Source organism: Lolium rigidum, chromosome 5 (genome assembly GCF_022539505.1).
Source record: "Lolium rigidum isolate FL_2022 chromosome 5, APGP_CSIRO_Lrig_0.1, whole genome shotgun sequence".
NCBI classification, from domain to species: domain Eukaryota; kingdom Viridiplantae; phylum Streptophyta; class Magnoliopsida; order Poales; family Poaceae; genus Lolium; species Lolium rigidum.
In genome coordinates, this window is record NC_061512.1 from 184490096 (window position 1) to 184510980 (window position 20885).

Here is a 20885-nt window from a genome sequence, read left to right on the forward strand (position 1 = left end):
GACTGCCGCCGCCACGCCGGAGTGGTGGTGGGACATGGACGACGGGGTCGCGAGGCACCGACGAGCTCCAACAGCCGTCGCGCGGAAGCAGTTGCAATTTCTGAAAATTCAGCGCGCCATGAGTGAGGGTTTGGCCCTATATTCGGCCTCCCGCCCCGTACAAGTAAGGGGCAAAAAGCCACCCCGTAGCCAAAACTGTAAAAAATCGACGCGTGGGCCTGTTTTACGGGGTCTGCTAGACGGTCGGGTAGAGTCATACCCCGTATATCGGCGGTTATTTTACGGGGTTGGGTCTTTTATGGGTCTGTTAGACATGCTCTTATCAGTCCTGAATACACTTTCTTCTCTTTGTACTTCAATATAAGTACGCGGAGATATAAGAGCTCATACATACACACTCGTAAGTCGTAAGCACTTGCACTCACAGTGGCTAGCCTCTCGTATTATATATCCCCTTGTGCTCCCACACATCTATCGCTCACACTATCAGCTACTCTTCTCTACCATCTCACCTCCACTACCACATCGCCTCTGCTCCACCACTACGCCGCCCACTCAACGGCAATGGCTGCTGCTCAGTGACGGCCCCACCGGCCGGCTATGCCGGGAGACGACGCGTCCTACCTCCTCTGCGCCGAGGACGCCGGCGGTGCCTTCTTCTTTGCCGACGTTGCGGCCAGCACCTGCACCACCGCGACCGACGATGAATGGTGCTCCCGCGCCGAGGATGAGGAGTCGGCTGCGGCGTCCTTCGTCGCCGAGCTCATCGGGGGCGAGGCCGACTACTCGCCCCGGTCAGACTACCCTGACCGGCTCCGGTCAAGGTGCATCGACCCCACTGCCCGGGCGGACTCTGTTGCGTGGATTCTCAAGGTGACACACACAAAGCACATACTGCGTTGATAAACTTCTTGGATTGGATGAGGCATGCTTGTGTTGTGTATTTTTCTGAAATTAAGCCCCACTTTAAAAAATCAGAAATTAAGCTTTGTCATGTACACGTATTTTTTTATAACATTTTATCATGTAGAAATAACTGTTCTAATATCTGCAAATGTATGAATTAGCATGCCACATATCCATCTCATTCCATATAGCTAGTTATCTGAATCTGTCTTCTTCAGGTGCAAGAATACTACGGCTTCCTGCCCTTGACGGCCTACCTCGCCGTGAACTACATGGACCGGTTCCTCTCCCTCCACCGGCTGCCGGTAAGCTCGTCGCCGTCCTGACATGTCACCATTCGTACACAGTCCACATATCGCCGTGTCAGCCATACCCATACCCATACATGTTGTAATGCTGAGCACCATGCCAAGCGTGGCAGATAACTAGTTCGTGCTCTGTATTTTTCGGTATGTTGTCTAGTGCTCTGCTGATGCTGGTCTGTATAAAAAGAAAAGTTTTGGAAGTTGGTGTGCAGTCTGCTAACTCATCAGTCCAATTAGCTGGCTAATTACCGTCTTACCCTTATATGGAATGAAGGGTGTGTGTGTGGGATTTGTTTATGCACTAAAGACAGAAGGGTCTTTTGGCTTTGCAGCATGCTTTAGTGCAAGCTTAAGCTTTATTGTGGAAAACAGACCTTATCATTGTGCTTTGCCCTTGTGCTCCACATTGTTATTAACTACATGGCCTATGCCGTTTGGGATAGTGTTTGGAGTGTCTAGCGTGAGGTATCTATCTACTCAGTGACTGTGCATGCATGGTGGTGGTGATAATAGTATACTTATCAGGAGGTCAGAGTAAAAGAACAAGCTGCAAGCTAGCTGTAAACTGCTGCAAAGTATATATCCCTGCACCTTGTCATATGCACCACCTGCCGTGGTTGAAATGGGCAGCATTGTTTTTTCTGACTTTCTTGTTGCTTTGTGAATGCTGTGTTAGTAGAGTAGGCATGGCATGCTGGCGTCACTCCATGGATTTTTAAAGGATTATAGTTGTTCCAAGTGATACTAGATGATGGTAGGCTAGCTTAATTATCCAAATGCTGATGTGACTGAATATCTCACCAACCTTAACTTGGGCCAATATTATGATGTCACACAGATTTTGATCTTCAAGACTTGATACATGTTCCTGCCAGAATGCTAGATGTAACAGTGATTACTATTCGGGTCCACTGTAATTTGTCCTTCAGTACATATATGGAATGATCAATGTATGCATCTACTCTGCCTTAAAAAAACAAACTATTTAGAGATTCCAACTATTTATGAGGGAAGATCTTAGTCAAATCTTCATGCGCGGTACTGTACTTAGGTAGCCAGATCCATACTCTTTATTTCAGGAATTTAAAGATGGGTTGCTTATCTTGCTCATAAAAGAACATGAGATATGTAGGATGGTGGTGGAGTGCTACAAGATCCTAGACATACTAGTACCTTATGTGTCCTTGCTTTGGGGATCCTTGCTTCAGGTATTAATTGCTGTGTTTGTGTTCTTTCCCCTCAATGCAGCAGGAGGATGGTTGGGCAATGCAGCTGCTAGCTGTGACCTGCCTCTCCTTGGCTGCCAAGATGGAAGAGACCCTTGTGCCTTCCCTCCTAGACCTACAAGTAATTACATCAACACTTAATTCAAAATTAGTTTTTTTTCTTCTTCTGATACTAAACTTTATGAGTTGATAAGCTGTAGATGAAATACTGTCATCAGAGTTATAATATGAATCATGCATTGTACATTGACAGATAGAGAGCACAAGATATATCTTCGAGCCGCGTACGATCCTTCGAATGGAGCTTCTTGTTCTGACAGCACTCAATTGGAGGCTCCGGTCGGTCACACCTTTCATGTTCATCGACTTCTTCGTTTGCAAAGTTGATCCGAGAGGGAAGAACACGCGATATCTGATCGGCCGAGCCACACAAATGATTTTAGCTGCAATGCATGGTATACTAAAAATGTTTGTTGGTTGAATATGCATGTTATCGCGCAACGGTACTAACGTAATCCTGCAAAATGCAATGGATCAGACATCGAGTTCTTAGATCACTGCCCGTCGTCAATGGCTGCTGCTGCGGTGCTATGCGCCACCGGTGAGATGCCATCCTTCGCATTGGTCAACCCTAGGCTGGCAGCCAATTGGTGCATTGGCCTAGCAGAGGTAAGATCACCTTGTAACCACTGAAAGTTTGACAAGTTATGAAATGTAAGCAAGTTCTGTAATATGTTATCTTTTTTTTTACAGGAAGGGGTCAGAAGCTGCTACAAACTAATGCAGCAGCTGGTGAGTGGCAAGAGAGCAGCCACAGCAGCTTCAGTACCAGTTAACCTATGCTCAGATGAGGTTCTGTCCTCTAATTCCTCCTCCTGCACCACCCCTCCCCCACCCAAGAGGAGGAAGAGGTCACCTCCACCAGTCACATGAAAAGAGTGCAAGTAGATAACATCAGTTTACCTGGGTCTTTTTTTTGTCAGATTAATAGGGTTTGATCTCTTCCTTTTGTTGCGTTGTTGTGATTCTTTTTCCCATTTGTTCTCTTCTTTTGGGGCTCTTTCTTTTTACACCTTGGTGGGGGCTCTCCTTGCTTGGCCCGGCCTGTTGATCTATGCCATCATGGCAGCCTCTGCACTGCCAGTCTGTGAAGGATGTGAGAAATATCAGAGAAAGAGAGTGAAACATGGAGACATGTGTGTTTTTCTGTGCTTACAGCCTGTGGGTCTTCACCCCAATGCAGAATTGCAGAGGATACATTGATTAGATAGTGAGAGGGAGAAGCAATGGCTGGTAGTAGCCGAGAAGAAAAGTAAAAGGATGGCACCAATGCACAGCATGTTTGCATAGCATTGCATGGAGATGGGGGTGAAATGAAGGTGGTCAAGGAGGAATGGTCAGAGCTACAGCCAAGGTGTAGTAGGCCTTCTCCCTGGCAAGCTCTCTGTGCATATTCATGAGGGAGAAAATTGTTTGTTTGTTTGTTTCCGAGTGGTTTGTTTGTATTTTGCTGATTGTTACTGAAGAGAGAGAGAGAGAGAGAGAGAGAGAGAGAGAGAGGAAAGAGGAGGCATGGTGTACTGGGAGGCACATGCATGCCCTAGTGTGATGCTCTGGAGTGAAATATTTGTCCATCTCCAGGCTAACAGTGTCCAAGCATGAGGCCCTTGGGGGCCCTTGCTATTTGTTATCACTTGAACTTTTTTCCATCATGATCAATAAAAGATGTTGCAATATAAATTATCTTGAAGGAGTATGAGTTGTGTTTGCAGCCATAATATAGCCAGCTATGTGTTTCTGCCTTTCTCTTGTTTTTCAGTCAGAGGTTATACATAGTTGGTGCCCTTCCTTCTGAGCTGTGTATTGCACTATTGCCAGTCTCGTTCCGCAGCTGAAAGTCTGATAGTGCCCCCAGAAAGCAAGGGCATGATCCTTTGAAAGTTTGAATTGTCTTCCTAATGTACCCAATATGTCAAGCAAGTTACATATACAACATCACAAGGTTGTAGAAAGGCAATTATATTTAGTAGGTTAGGTTGCTCCTATGACATGCTTAAAGCACTGTAGGAAGTAGAGGCGCATGCATTGCAAGGAAGGAGTGACTCAAACTTTACATCCATTTTATACCCGAAAAGAACTATCCAATCATTTTAACACTAGAATGCACTAATAGCCATCTTATTGATAGTTAATAACATACACTAATCTGCTTAGAGACTTGCAGCTGCAATTTGAACTAATCTGAACATAGTACTATATATATCCACAAGGTTGTTGTGCAGGGTACCACTCACTCTATGTATGTAATATATCTTTGCCGTGCCACTTAGGAGGAGCATACAATATAGTAATCCCCATCATGACTGCTCAAGTGTTTATAATAAGTGGTCAATAGTAGTGGCTTTCAGGAATCATTGGAGGCGCCCATTATCAGAGACAGTTCCGCGCCCATTATCAGAGACAGTTCGTCACATACTTTTCTATCCGTCCCTTTTCAACGTTTCTGGAAGAGGGTTAGCCACAAGTAATTTGCAAAGTCATACGACCATGACAATGAACTCATATGACCGTGTCATGGAGCCAAGCATGCCATCCTCGATCTGTGGCAGGCTAGGCCAGGCCATGCCATCCTTGCCTTTGCCCCTAATGTACAAATGAGGCCATGACCATGGCAACCCCACCATAGATCTCGATTTTCTTGCAAATCTGGTCTTGTGGTTGGGCTGGTGCACCGAGTCATTTGTAGGACTACCTCTATGTTTGTTCTTTCCTGAATGACACGATGGAGAAAGTCAGATCTCAAGAGGTTGAATGGGAGATACCCTGAAAATAGTTGCAATTTTACAGATGGATTTTGACAGGGTTAGATCTTGGGAAGTCTTTCTAGGCGTCTGAGAGAAAAAATACCATCTTTTCAAAAGAGAGAAAGCAACTTTGAGGTTTTACCTACTTTGGGAGGAAATTTGTTTGACAGTCAAGGTACATGGTTATCGCCTTAGATTTCTTTTATCGGACGGGCACGATGGCGCCGGAGGAGAAGAACTGAATCTGGTGCCATTTTTTGTTGTATAAAAAGAAAACCTGATGAATCTAACGTGATGGTACAGCTGCAAGAAGGAGATCCAGCTTTCGCCACACTTCTTTACTTGATTCAACGTCGAGCTTTCCTCCTCCTGGGCAAAAGCCACGATTTTTCAGGCAACTTTGGAATCCCATGTCCGTGCGAACCCGAAAGCCAGGAGGGGGAAAGACCAGTACTCACACTCACATACTGCAATCGCAGCTGTATCTGTACGTGTCCATGCATGGGGCACATACCTTTTGCATCATTTCTTCATGGAGTACCAAAGACATATGGAGATGAGTAGATCGGATCCCAAACCAACATAGGATAAATGGTGTGGCAACATTATGCATTGAGAAGAAATGATTGGATCACATTGACATTGACCCTGTCATAAGTGACTTTGCATCAAGGAATGCTAGAAGAAAATTTGAAGGTAATATCTACTATAAATTATTTGATACGCTAACGCTTTTTAATGCATTTAAATGTCATTGACAACATAATTTTTTTATGTGTATATTCATTATTATTGTTGTAATGTCTACCTTAAGGGCCCCGAGTTTTGTTTCGCCCCACTCCCCCAAAATTTCACGACCATCCATGTTCCCAATATCGTCTAAACTAAGGGCAACTCTAATGCGGCGACTCATTTTCGGCACAAAATGCGTCTATTTCGATCCGTTTGGGGGCGCCGCGGACAGGCAAACAGCCCATGTTAGCCCGTTTCATTTGGTCTAGGCATGTCCCCTTTTCTCATTTTCACCATTTTCCAAACTTTAACTATTTTTACGAAAAGAAATGGTAGAAAATTAATTACCCTACTTGCTGATTCAAGTAAGCTGCATCGGCATACAACATAATATTAACAGAATGGCAAATAACACATAATCCATACAAACAGACAATATGGTGTGAGTGATCACTCATCTCGATCATGGATTATTTTTTCTTCCTCTCGAACCAAGCCCTTCTCATTGGGGGTCTGAAGTCGGTCGTCATGATCTGGATTTCCTATGTGGGTAGCTTGAGCTCTATTAAATCCGTTCCACGATATAAGACGGAATGCTAAAGTAGCATAGCAAGGCATCTTATAGAATGGAACAGAGGTAGAGAACTTCATTGTCTCTTGACTAGGTATTAGTCCCGTGGGGAAGTGAGACTAGCTCAACTGGTTGGGGGAGTGGATGTATAAATCCAACATCCGAGTTGAAATCCTTACGGTCGCTAATTTATGTTCCTATTTATACTTGAGGCCTAGGCTAGACCGGGTACTCACGCAATTTATCTTGAGGACTACGCTTTAATCTTTAAGATTAAAAATCTTAGTACTCATGCCTATGACTGTGTGCATCCCTAGTTGGTGCAGAGGCTGGAAAGTGAAATTCTCCCAATTTTAAAGGGCAAACATTATAATCTAATAATCTCGCCTCTCGCGTCGCTCCCTAGGGCGATGCCAGGGGACCCAACCCTAGCGCCTCCAGCCCCCCTCCTGTGGTCTCTCCCCCTCCACCGCTGCCATCAGCGCCAACCACGGCGGTGGCGGGCCCCGGCGCCAAACGTGCTCGGGGGGTTGGTGGTGGCGGCGACCCGCAATGGCGGCTGGGGCGGCGGCTGCTGGATTCGACGCGCATGGCGTTCAGGGCGGAGACCCTGGATGAGCGGCTGTAGCTTCTCCCTCCACGGCCTCGCGGGCAATGGATGGTGGCGGCGGCTGTTGGATCCATAGTGTCCGCCTAGATCCATCGCCGGCTTCAGCTGGCAGCGCGAGGAGGGCGCGGCGATCTTGCGGGGCGAGGATGGTGTGGTAGCGGCGGCCGCCGTCCACCGAGTCCTCCATCGTCGTCGTTGGCCAACGGATGACGGCGTGGGGGCTTGCTTGTCTGCTGCGGAGAATAAAGGTGGTGGTCTTCTTGTGCGAAGATGGAGACCTCCATGTGGCCGGTTCGTCTTCATCTGGTCGGAGTGGTGTGTTCCGGAAGGCTCCATCGGCGGATGTACCAGTGCATTTATACCTGGAGTTCGCTGGATCGGGTGGTATTCGGTCGTGCACACCCATGTTTTTATTCCCAACGTTTGGGTCTGGAGGGAGCGGCGCGAAGCTATACTCTGTGTTACCATCAAGTGACATTTTGATCCATGGTGAAGATAAAGAGGCGGAGAATATCATGAAGGTTGGGTTGGACGACTACCAATGGAGTTTCGAGTCTCTGCGCTATCGAGGGACTTGCTTGGTGTTCTAGGTTTCGCAACAACAATATAGAAGCGGGGGCCGCAACACAGGTGAAGTTCACAGTCCTACCTTTCAGGGTGAAAATCCAAGGTTTGGCCTTAATGGGTTATGTCTGGCAATGACCTTGTTAAAGGCATTGTTTTGAGAGCGAGGACTATCTTCAGGGTGAAAACCTAAGATATTTTATCAGGCGATGACGGTGCTTGTGCTATGTTCCCTTCTTGAAGGTGTCGCTTTTGAAGAGTTTTGAAGAGTCTAGAGTTCAAATGTTGTCTTGGTGGTAGTTGTATTGTTGTTGTCAGTGCCAGAATACCGTAGCAGGACTTTTTTTTTTCTTAGTTACTTTTTTTTCTTTTTTGGTTGTGTGCATCCGTACTGCCATTAGGGTGTCTCGTCAATTTTGAGCTTCTTTACATCAAGGTAGTTCTTGATATCCTCTCTTTCTCCCGGCTTTTCCTAGCCGCCTCTCTGCTCCAGTGTGAGTTCCTTCTTCAGCTTCGGTAGTGTCGCGGCACTGGCGTTGTCCATGGATTGCCGTCTAGAGCAGTGGCGGTGGTCAGTGGTAGGAGTAGACGGTCCCTTTCTTCAAGGAATTTCTGCGCCCGAGGGTCGTCGACTTGCGACTGTCGCATTCTCAGCCTAAATTTAGTCTAGAAAATGCATAGAGTTGCCCTAAGAAATTGTTAGTGTGAGAGCTAAGAAAGAGATCATCTAAACTTGCCTGCACTGAATCTGCTGGAATTTTGGACCGAATACTGACTGCGTGGTGCCGTCGACCGTAGGGGCGGTCCCGACGAATGGTCAAAAGTTGGGGTGCCGGGTGCGGGTGTGTGTTTCTTTGGCGGTAGCCCTAGCGTGGGGAGATAGCTGCGATGCCATGCCACATATTTGTACGGAGTACGTGGCAGTATGTCCGTATTCGTTCAACAAGTAGAGTATGCTGTCGTTGCACTAGTCGAGTGTAGCGATCGTGGTTGGCCACGTTTGGACCCCTCCGTAGAGACGCGTACTCGCGCGTGCAACCCAGCACTAGTAGAAACAAGGGCTTTGGTTTTTTTACTTCAGATGGCTTTTGCACCGGATTTGGCACGAACCGGTGCTAAAAGGGATCATTAGCACCGGTTCGTGGGGCGCAGCAGGCCTAGGGACCTTTTACACCTGTTCGTGTTACGAACCGGTGCAAATGAGCTATCTTTTGCACCGGTTCGTAACACAAACCGGTGCTAAAGGTTCGTCGTGCAGCAGTGTCGGCTGAGGGACCTTTAGCACCGGTTCGTGTTACGAACCGGTGCAAAAGATAACTCATTTGCACCGGTTCGTAACACGAACCGAGTGCTAAGGTCCCCGACCCTATTTCAGCTCAGCTACCCAGCCAACACACACACCACTCACTTCATTTTTGCTAGGAGAAGGTGTGTGTGTTGAGTGCTAACTTGCTTCTCTTTGGCATGCACATAAGGTGCTCGATGAAATATCTGAGAGAGTGATGCCGCTTGATTTTTACACACAACAAAAATGAGATGAGGTGCCGGAGCGACACTTAAGGTTTCTCCTCTTTTTTTCCTCCTCGATTAAGGTTAAGCAACAACTTTACCCTTTCATTTGTACGGTGCTAATTTCCACTATTTATAAATATTATGATGTTTTGTAATAGTTTATTGATAAACTTAATTTGATGTAGATGAACCGGCGGCAATGGATGTACGTTGACCGACGTCTACCCGAGTTCAGATCGGGCCTGGAAGAATTTATCCGTGTGGCTCAGGAAAACCCACATGCGGATGGTTTTATGTGTTGTCCATGTGTTGATAGCCATAATTTGAAGCAATACCCTGAATGGCAAGTCATTCACTCCCACCTGCTTTGGAAAGGTTTCATGCCCAGCTATAATTGTTGGACCAAGCATGGAGAAAGAGGGGTTATGATGGAAGACGACGAAGAAGAAGAAGAAGAAGAAGAGGATGATGATATGTACCCTAACTACGGTGATACTGCAACAGGGCATGATGAAGATGAAGATGCAGGAGGAGGTGATCAAGATGAAGAGGCATCAGATGAGCCCGTTGATGATGATCTTCGTCGGGCAATCGCCGATGCACACGAGAGATGCGAAACAGAAAACGAGAAGCGAAAGTTAAAGGGCATGTTAGATGATCACAAAAGAAGTTATACCCAAATCGCGAAGATGGCAACACAAAGCTCGGTGCCACCCTGGAGTTGCTTGCAATGGAAGGCGAGAGGCTGGTATATGTGACAAGCCATTTGAGAAGTTACTGAAAATAATGAAGAGGAGGTTTCCAAAGAATAACGAATTGCTCGACGGTACGTACGAAGCAAAGAAGGTTCTCTCGCCCTCTAGGATTAGAGATGCTGAAGATACATGCATGCATTAATGACTGCATCCTCTACCGCGCCGAGTATGAAAATTTGGAAAAATGTCCGGTATGCACTGCACTTCGGTATAAGATCAGGCGAGATGACCCTGGTAGGAAGAGGGTTCATGCGAAGGTTATGTGGTATGCTCCTATAATACCACGGTTGAAACGCCTGTTCAGAAATAAAGAGCATGCCAGGTTGTTGCGATGGCACAAAGAAGACCGTAAGAAAGACGAGATGCTTGAGACACCCCGCCGATGGGTCGCGGTGGAGGACAATCGATAGAGAGTTCCCGGATTTTGCGAGATGACGCGAGGAACTTAAGGTTTGGCCTAAGTACAGATGGAATGAATCCTTTTGGGGAGCAGAGCTGCAGTCATAGCACTTGGCCTGTAACTCTATGTATCTATAACCTTCCGCCTTGGTTGTGCATGAAGCGGAAGTTCATTATGATGCCAGTGCTCATCCAAGGCCCAAAGCAACCCGGCAACGACATTGATGTGTACCTACAGCCATTATTTGAAGAACTCTTACGGTTGTGGAGCAAACCAGGTGTACATGCATGGGATGAGTACAAACATGAGTCATTTAACCTACGAGCGTTGCTTTTCGTGACCATCAATGATTGGCCTCGCTCTTAGTAACCTTTCGGGACGGACAAACAAGGGATACAATGCATGCACGCACTGTTTAGATGAGACCGAAGGTGCCTATTTGCATAAATGTAAGAAGGTTGTGTACCTGGGGCATCGTCGATTTCTTCCAAAGAGGCACCCCGTCAGAAAGAAAGGCAATCATTTCGGAGGTGAGGCAGATCGCCGGGTGATATGGTCAAGGACATAAAAGTAATCTTTGGAAAGGGTCCTGGCGGTCAATCTGTTCCGAATGACGTCGTTACCGGACACGCACCCATGTGGAAGAAGAAATCTATATTTTGGGATCTACCCTATTGGAAAGTCCTAGAGGTCCGCTCTTCAATCGACGTGATGCACGTGACGAAGAATCTTTGCGTGAACCTGCTAGGCTTCTTAGGCGTGTATGGGAAGACAAAAGATACACCAGAAGCACGGGAGGACCAGTATCGTATGAAAGTCCCAAAAGACAAGCAAGAACAGAATTACAAGGATACGGGAGTCGCTTAAGTCCCGCCGGACTACGCTCTTACCAAAGCAGAGAAGGATATCTTTTTTGAAGTCCTTTACGGTATCAAGGTGCCGTCCGGATTCTCATAAAATATAAAGGGAATTATAAATATGGCGGAGAAAAAATTCCAAAACCTGAAGTCGCATGGCTGCCACATTATTATGACGCGAGTTGCTTCGGTTGACCGAGGGAGCTTCTGCAGAAAAATGTTCGAATACCCATTGTGAAGCTATGTGCATTCCTTAATGCGATATCTCAGAAGGTAATCGATCCAGCTAGTCTTCCAAGGTTACAGAAGGATGTGGTGCAATGTCTTGTTAGCTTTGAGTTGGTGTTTCCACCATATTTCTTCAATATTATGACACATCTTCTGGTTCACCGAGATTGCCATCCTCGGTCCTGTCTTTCTACACAATATGTTCCCCTTCGAGAGGTTCATGGGGGTCTTGAAGAAATATGTTCATAATCGTGCTAGGCCAGAAGGAAGCATCTCCAAGGGCTATGGAACAGAGGAGGTCATCGAGTTCTGTGTTGACTTTATTCCTGACCTTAAGTCGATTGGTGTTCCCTGAATCGCGACATGAGGGGCGACTAAGTGGAAAAGGCACGCTAGGAAGGAAATCAATGATATGTAGGGACGGCATTTCTTTCACTCAAGCACACTACACGAGTTCTACAAAGTTCCACCTTGGTGGCCCCGTATATCACTCGATCACAAGAATATTGTACGCTCCGAACATCCGAGGCGGTCGAAGACTCGGATTACGCATAAACATATGCAGACATTCGGCGGTTGGCTCCGAGAACATCTCATTAATAACAACGATATTGTAGATCAGTTGTACATGTTGGCCGGGTCACCATCTTCGACTATAGTGACTTTCCAGGGGTACGAGATAAATGGAAATACCTTCTACACGTTCGCCCAAGATAAAAAGAGCACCAACCAAAACAGTGGTGTCCGCATTGATGCAACAAACACTAGCAGTGGGAAAAATGTTGGGGGGATGACCCCCGGTATGCCAAAGGCATGCCAAACCGGATGGTTTGAGCCATCAAGATACCGGTTTAATGTTCGTAACGGAGCGCAAAGATAAGAATTTGGCTAAGTAAACCTAAGCCGGTATCCCCAAGAGGGGTATGCCGGAACCGGGTAAAGAAGACACCGGGCTACCGGAAAGAAGAGCAAGTCGGCAGGACTGGTCAAAGATTCTCTCCAGAGATAGAAGACAAAGATGAGCTAAGCAAAGTAGCTTTAAACGAAGGGCTGACGATAAACAGGAGGATGACGATGAAAGAAGCCGGAGGACGTCGGCATCCACGATTAAAGAAGACCCCGGTGTCATCTATGATTAAAGTAGCTTTGTAAAGTAGTTTGTCTAGTCAAAGATGCCATTAGGGTTTCTTGCCCTGTAAGCCACCCTCTCCCCTATATAAGGAGAGGGGGCAGCCCTCTTCACGGGCACGGACACATGTACTGAGAAACTTGTAATCTGTGGAGATCAATAAAGAAGATGATCTAGAGCGAGTTCTTCCTTATGTCTTTCTTCTTCAACCTCTAGCCTTGGGTAAGTTCTTGAGGAAACCATCCGGAAGTTCATCCCATCTAATCACAAACCCTCCCCCGAATCCTCTAGCGTCCATTCGGCCCCAACTTAAGCCATCCTATGGCATCCGTGCATTCCCCACGACGACGGTTGGCGCCCACCGTGGGGCATGAAGTGGCGCTTGCTTGGAGTTCATATTCGGGCGGGCATCCTCGAGGTCGGCGGCGAGCGAACAGTGTCTGCGCTCGTCCAGCGCTTCTACTCCATGGACTTCATCAACGACAACGCGGGCTGCTTCGCCAACGGCGGCATCTTCCCCAAGAACGGCCGCATCATCGAGTTCGGCGAGCCACCGCGTCTGCTTCGGCACCGTCCCCGTGCGCTGGCGCCTCTCGCCGGTGCTGGTGGCACCGGACCCGCCAAGGTGGCTCTGTTGCTGGCCGCGCCGCCGGCAGCGTCGAGGTGATGATGGCTGGCGTGGCCGGCGCGGGCAAGGAAGCTGTGGATGAAGGTGCTGGTCGTGCGGCTTCGAACCGTGCGGCCAAGCCACCGCTGGAGCGCGACGCTGGCGCTGCGGGAGCATCTTCCGCACCACCGGCAACACCACTCCAAGCGGCGATGAACGTGCTGGCAACGCCCATCGCGCAGAACATCGACCCGGCGGCCGGCTCGGGCGGAGCCTGGAGGCACAGCGCCGAGAAGCTGCTCGCGAACGGCGCCGACATCGTCCGGGCGCAGCGCGAGCTGAACCTAACCCTACGTGAGTACAACGCTGCCCATGGCTTTGCTTCGTTAGCGCTCATGCTGCTAGGATACCGGAGAACCGGCTTAAAGCTCGCAATCTAGATCGGGATTTGCGTAAGGAAATTCTTGCTAGGTAAAAGTACCTCGCATCCGTTAGCATCGTAGAGAAACCTAAGTACGAGTAGCTCGGATAAAACCATAAAAGCTGCTAAGGCTGCGGTGAGAGCCGTGTGAATCGCTTTCCGGAGATGCTTTGGTAAAACAGACAAGAGCGTGTTAGAGAGCTGCCTGGAAACTATCGAGCGACAAAATGCCGAGCAGTGGCTAAGCTGAACAAGGCTGTGGCCTCAAAATCCGCGCGTTCAACAAAGAATGCCGGAAGCAAGTCCCATGGGCAGGCCTCGTCCCCCCATCCGGACAGAAGGAGAGAAAAAGAAATGAACGCACAGCAGATGACTGTGTACGATCCGGTTTAAGGATGGCAATTTTATCCACGGATCTGGGTATCCACGGATATCCGACCCAATGGGCACGGGTATGGAGGGCTGATTATGCCCACGGATTTCATGGGGCGGATATCCGATAACTCATGGGGTGGGCATGGGTCGAGGTTTTGCCCCATGGATATCCAATAGATATCCGGCTGACATGTGGGTCCCATATTCCAGTGAGACATGGGATTTCACCTAGGCCTAGCCGCCCCTACCTTGAGGCCAAAATTAGTAAGTATAACATGTAACCACTGATTACCACTTCTTTCATGGCCTCCCCCTCTAACTCCCTCGCATTCTTTGAGAGAGGGCTTGGCCGGCGGCCATCCTGTCCACCTCTCCGGCAGTCCGGCTCTCCTTCTCCTAGGAGACGCACGGGCATGCAGTGGGCTTGCTCTCATCCCGTCGTCCTTTCTCCTCCACTTATTCATTGCCTACATAATTATTGCTGAAATGCAACGAAAATATTGTCGAAATGCTGCTAAAATTTTCATGTACATAGTGCGTAAGCATATGGATATCCATGGATATCCGGATATCCGGTGGATCTGGATTTGGAGCGACATCCATGCCCATGGATACTTTCGTGGGCGGGGCAGAGCGAGGATGATGGATTTGGACATGGATTTGGTTTTGGTATATCCGTCCAAACCCGCTCCATTGCCATCCTTAATCCGGTTCTTGCCGGAAAACAACAAGCCGGGCAACACGATGCCGGTAGAAAAAGCCAAGGGGCAGATCGAGGCTACGCCAAAGGAGGCTATGCCGGAAACAATCATGCCGGTAGATATGAAACCGGGCAAAACTATCCAGCTGCAAGGGCAGCGTATGATGATGAGGAGATGCCTCCACCAAGGTACCGGCAGGCAAGGGCCGCGGTACCGGAACGTTACGATGAAGCTGACTCGACAAGACTCACCGCTTACCGAACCCTTTGGGAGAGCGCGTGGGAGAAAGACACCTGCCAGAACGGGATGCGAGGCACCGTGCGGACGAGTGTACCTGTCCGAAATGATAGAGGCGAGAAGGTCCTCCGGGTCCCAAGTGTTTTGGCCCAAGGATCATGAAAGAACAGCCACCGGTACGCAACTTTCGGTTGCCCCGTGACACCAAAACATACGATGGCACCACTAAGCCGGAAGAGCGGCTCGCGGATTATGTGACCGCGGTATACGTCGGCTGGCGGCGGAGGTTGTGTAGCCGGAGGAGGAAACCGGCGTTGGGCCGTGAGAATCGTGCCAACGTTTCGGTAGGACCGGCAAGAATCAGGTCGAACAACTTGCCGGCAGGAAGCACAAACGGTTGGTTGGACTTTGAGGAAGCTTTTGTGAGCAACTTCAGCAGCACCTACCGAAGGCCAAACAGGCCTTAGCAGCTCGCCTTGTGCGTGCAGCGCCCCAGAAACAGGACCGGGATTACCCGACCCGGTGGAACTCCACTAGAAACTCTTGTGAAGGAGTGATAGAAGCACAAGCCATTGCATGGTTTAGCCGGGGATGCCGGCGAGATTCGCCTTTGTGGCAAAAGCTGCAGCGAAACATGCCAACAACTTTGGCGGAGATGATACGTGTGGCGGATAACTATGCGTTGGGAGACCCAATGCAACCGGCGGTGCAAGCTGAGCCTGAACAATCAAACCCGCCTCAGCAGCGCCAGGAACAATACCGGGACAACCGGAGCAACAAAAGGAGGGAAGATTTCCCGGACCGAAGGTACGGTCCGCAGCAAGTTGCTGCTGTGCAAGAAAACTCTGATGCCAGCGGCAGCCGGAGGCGGAGAACCGGATCGCAGCCATGGGCGGGTCCTAAGAAACAATGGGTCGAAAAGAAACCACGGGGCCGAGAAAAAGAATTGGCAAGAACCCGCGAAATACACCATGGAAGCCGCCATGGATCAACCTTGCCGGTGGCACACGCCGAATCCGGCTCATCCGTCAAACCACCTGACAAAAGATTGTACCTGGACCAAGTACTTGATGCAAAAGGGGGCGGTAAAAGATGCGCAAGCACAAGGGTGCACCACAATGTTGCCACCACCACAAGATATGCTGCGCCAGCAACAACTACCACCACCACCACCGCTTACCGGAGCAAATGCTTTACCGGTACAGCCTCAGCCAAACGAGCAGACGGTATCGGCAAGTCAATCGGGTGGGAGAGGGCCACGGCCAACCGCCTCCACCGGCACCTTTGGGCCGGAATGTTTATGAGGACCCGGACGTGTGCTTTGTCGTGTTCGTCATCGAGCCGATAGACGAGCGAGCCTACATCGCCGTTCCATGGAAGTGAACGCGGTGATGCCGGCAGTACCAAAATACATGCAGTGGTCAGATCAGGAAATCTCATGGTCGATCAAGGATCACCCCAAGGTTATGCCTAACCCGGGTGGTTACGCTCTCGTGGTGGACCCAATCATGAAAGGGCCAACGACTCGCGTCAAATTCAGCAAGGTGCTGATAGACAATGGGAGCAGCATAAACATAATGTACTGGCACACCATGCATACGGCTGGGCATAGCGAAAACATGCTTCAGCCAACTCGCACGACGTTCCACGGAATCGTCCCGGGTTTGTCCTGCGCACCGGTTGGAAAAGTACGGGTGGATGTGTCGTTTGGAGGACGTGACAATTGCCGGGTTGAAAACATTGAGTTCGAGGTGGTGGACCTAGATAGTCCGTACCATGCACTGCTGGGGAGACCGGCACTGGCGGCCTTCATGGCCTTGACCCACACGGCGTATCTCAAGATGAAGTTGCCGGCACCTCGTGGACCCTTAACCGTGGTGGGGAATTACGGGATCTCGGCGGAAGCTGCTTCCGCCGGATCGAACCCAGCGAGAATCGGCGGTGATCGCGAGAGGAAAAGAAGAGGATGCAAGCTGCGGTTGTCGCTGGCTCGGTCTTCACAATTGAGCTTAGCGGCAATGAGTGCAAGCTTGAGCGCTCCGGCATTCAAGCCGACAAAGGAAACAAAGGACATCGTCTTGGACCCGGCTTTCCACGACCGTACCGTTCGTATCCGTGCCGGCCTCGGTGAGGCATAGGAAAGCGCGCTCGTCGGCTTCCTCCGTGAGAATCGGAATATCTTTGCTCGGTCAGCGAGAGGACTTGGTAGGTGTTCCGTGGGAGCTGGCTGAGCACTCTTTGAATGTCCGGAAGGATGCGAAGCCGGTGCGACAACCCTTACGCCGGTTTGCAGAGGACAGGAGGAAAATCATTGGAGAAGAAGTAACAAAGTTGCTGGTTGCCCGTTTTATCGTGGAGGTGCTGCACACTGAGTGGTTAGCTAATCCGGTGCTGGTAGAAAAGAAAAAAGATGAGAACCTCGAAGCAAAAGCTCCAAAGGTGTGGCGCATGTGCATCGACTACACCAATCTGAACAAGGCGTGCCCAAAAGACCCTTTTCCTTTACCGCGGATCGATCAAGTGATTGATTCCACTGCTTGGAGTGTGAGTTGTTGTCTTTCCTGGATGCTTATTCCGGTTTCCACCAAATCCCGTTGAAAAAGGAAGATCAAATAAAAGCTGCGTTCATTACCCCGCACGGGGCTTATTGCTATGTCACTATGCCTTTTGGTTTGCGCAACGCTGGTGCAACGTACCAGCGCTGTATGCAAAAATGTTTGTTTGATCAAATCGGAAAAAATGTGCAAGTTTATGTGGACGATGTCGTGGTAAAAACTAAGGCAAAAGAAACCTTAATCGACGATCTCCGGCAAACATTCGATAACTTAAGAAGATTCCGGATGAAACTTAATCCGACAAAATGTACCTTCGGTGTCCCTGCCGGCAAATTGCTTGGCTTTCTCGTATCAAGCCGGGGCATTGAGGTCAATCCGGTAAAGATCCGAGCAATCGAGAGAATGACGATACCGCGTGATCTTAAGGATGTACAAAAGTTTACCGGAAGCTTAGCATCGCTGAGCCGGTTCATAAGCAGGTTAGGAGAAAAGGCCTTGCCACTCTATGCTTTGATGAAAAAATCGATACGTTCGTCCGGACCCCTCGAGGCAGACGCGGCGTTTAAAGAGCTAAAAACAATGCTAGCCACTGCGCCAATACTAGCTTCGCCGTTGGAAAGAGAGCCCATGTTGTTATATATAGCAGCAACTAACCGGGTTGTGAGTGTTCTTGTGGTAGTAGAAAGAGAAGAGGAAGGAAAAACCGTCCAGAGGCCGGTATACTACCTGAGCGAGGTGCTCTCCCTCTCAAAGCAAAACTACCCACACTTCCAGAAAATGACTTATGGCGTGTTCATGGCCGCCACGAAGCTCAAGCACTACTTTGAGGAACACCCCATGAAGATGGTGAGTGAGGCACCCATTTCCGATATCATGTGCAACAAGGATGCTAGCGGCAGGATTGCGAAGTGGGCGATCCAAATATCACCATACGTACCGGTGTATGAAAGAAGAGATGCCATCAAATCACAAGCTTTGGCTGATTTCTTGGTTGATTGGGCAGAAATGCAGTACAAGCCCCCAGATCAAAGGATAGAATACTGGAAGATGCACTTTGACGGATCCAAACTCAAAGAGGGTCTAGGTGCCGGTGTGGTGCTCACCTCACCAAAGGGAGATCATCTCCGGTATGTTTTACAAGTACATTTCGGGGCATCAAACAATGTCGCTGAATACGAGGCTTTGATCCACGGGCTTAAGGTCGCAAAAGAAATCGGTGCACACCGGATCATTTGCTATGGAGATTCAGATCTCGGTGGTACAACAATGTTCCGGAGATTGGGACGCAAAAGATGCCAACATGGCCTCATACCGGTTTCATGTGCAAAAGATCGCCGGATTCTTCGAAGGATGTGAGTTTCACCATGTGCCGCGTGCAGAAAATGAAGCCGCGGATGCTTTGTCCAAGCTGGGCTCATCCAGGCAAGAAATTCCTCCCGGAATAGCCTTGGCACACTTAAGAGTACCATCAATCAAGCCGAGTCCGGAGTCGGAGTCAATTTTCGTACCGGAATCACATGTTGTACCAATGGATATTGATGAAGGAAACCCGGGGACTGTTCCGGCAAACTCGTGGACTGTACCGGTAAGCTCGGGGACTGCTGCGCCTGTACCGGAAGGAACAATGCTGGTGGACAGCATGGACATAGACGTACGGGTATTCCTGGTTCGGGAGGCACCATCATGGGTTGAACCTATTAAGGAATTCCTGGTCAACGACACTTTGCCGGTTGACGAAAATGAATCGAGAAGGATCCAGAGGAGGTCCAAAGCTTACACCATCATCAATGGCGAGGTGTACAAGAGAAGTGTTACCGGTGTCCTCCAAAGGTGTGTGAAACCGGAAGAGGGAAAAGAAATGCTCGAGGAAATCCACCGAGGGGAGTGTGGGCATCACGCTTCGTTAAGGGCGCTGGTGGCAAAAGTATTCCGGCATGGGTTCTATTGGCCCACGGCTTTGGAGAATGCGGAGGATCTGGTGAGAAAATGCAATGGGTGCCAGAGGTACGCCAAGCAAAATCATACCCCAGCCTCCGGTTTAAAGACAATACCACTAACTTGGCCGTTTGCCATTTGGTGCCTAGACATGGTTGGCCCATTCAAAACCGCAAGGGGAAACATGACCCACATCTTGGTTATGGTGGATAAATTCACCAAGTGGCTAGAGGTGAAACCCATTGCAAAGTGTGATGGGCGCACAGCGGTGAAATTCTTAAAAGATGTTATTTTGCGGTATGGATACCCACATAGCATTATCACTGACAATGCCACAAATTTTGCTCAAGGTGAGTTCAAAAGATTTTGTGAGGACAACAACATCCGGTTGGATTTGTGCTCAGTCGCACACCCACAAGGCAATGGCCAAGTTGAAAGAACAAACGCTTTGGTACTTTCCGGTATCAAACCAAGACTCATTGATGCGGTGGAAAAATCGCTGGGGTGTTGGCTCGATGAGCTACCATCAGTGCTGTGGAGTATAAGAACAACTCCAAACCGGTCTACCGGATACACTCCATTCTTTATGGTTTATGGAGCAGAATCGGTCATACCAACCGATATTCTCCATGATTCACCAAGGGTGCAACTCTATACCGAAGAAGAGGTAAAGGAGGCCCGAGAAAACGATGTGGACTTGCTAGAAGAAGCAAGAGAATTAGCTTTGGCAAGAACAGCCATTTACCAGCAAAACCTCAGACGCTATCACAGCCAGGAAGGTTAACCGAGGGTGTTCGGGAAGGAGGCCTAGTGCTACGCCTAGTGCAGCGCACTGAAGGCCGGCACAAGCTTTCCCCTCCGTGGGAAGGGCCTTTCATTGTGAGCAAGGCTCTCCACAATGATGCCTACTACCTAATTGATGCACAGGAATGGAAAAAAGGAAAGGCGGACAAGTCCGGAGAGGAGACCAAGCGTCCATGGAATGTAGCTTTGTTGCGTCCTTTGTACTCTTGAAGTTGTGGTGTAAGAAGTTCCTTTTTGTACCTTATTTGCTATGAATAAAAGATGTCGGAACCTCGATTGAGTCTCGGGGACTACCCCTAAAGTTGCATGTAACATGTTTATTTTTCGGTTCTACCGGTTGCTTATTGAACGTTTTTTCTTTCCGGTTTAGTAGTGTGCTAAACCCTACCGGAGTCTTCGACTCGCTGCTGTCCGCAACTCGGCTTCATGGCAAGCAAGATAAACCGGTAGGGGATAAGCACATGAAGCTGCGAAGAGGAGAGCGGGAAAGAACAATCCGGAAAAATTTAACTAACCCCGGTTATACCGGTTTTTGCAAAAATTTCGAGTTATTTCTAAGTTCAAGAAAGTGCTTGCTTGGTAAAAGAACTTTGTGCTCATATGCCAAAAACGCCCAGAGAAGGTAGGCAGAGCCAAAGCGAAAGAGCCAAG

General features: G+C 48.9%; 1 protein-coding gene across 1 annotated transcript; it reads left to right on the forward strand.

The window, feature by feature from the left end:
* Positions 1-600: 600 nt before the first annotated feature.
* LOC124658083 (cyclin-D2-1-like) lies at positions 601-3435 on the forward strand. The gene is made up of 5 exons (XM_047196523.1): positions 601-873; positions 2460-2534; positions 2691-2892; positions 2976-3106; positions 3191-3435. The coding sequence occupies exons 1-5, from the start codon at positions 601-603 to the stop codon at positions 3368-3370; spliced, it is 861 nt and encodes a 286-aa protein (XP_047052479.1). The 3' UTR covers positions 3371-3435.
* Positions 3436-20885: the final 17450 nt, after the last annotated feature.

What these genes read in the sequence shown, in the direction of transcription:
- LOC124658083 (XM_047196523.1), top strand. Translation starts at nt 601, where the DNA reads ATGCCGGGAGACGACGCGTCCTACCTCCTCTGCGCCGAGGACGCCGGC. An exon ending in GATTTTAGCTGCAATGCATG is followed by an intron (nt 2,893 to 2,975) that starts GTATACTAAAAA and finishes GCAATGGATCAG; the next exon opens with ACATCGAGTTCTTAGATCAC. An exon ending in GGTGCATTGGCCTAGCAGAG is followed by an intron (nt 3,107 to 3,190) that starts GTAAGATCACCT and finishes TTTTTTTTACAG; the next exon opens with GAAGGGGTCAGAAGCTGCTA.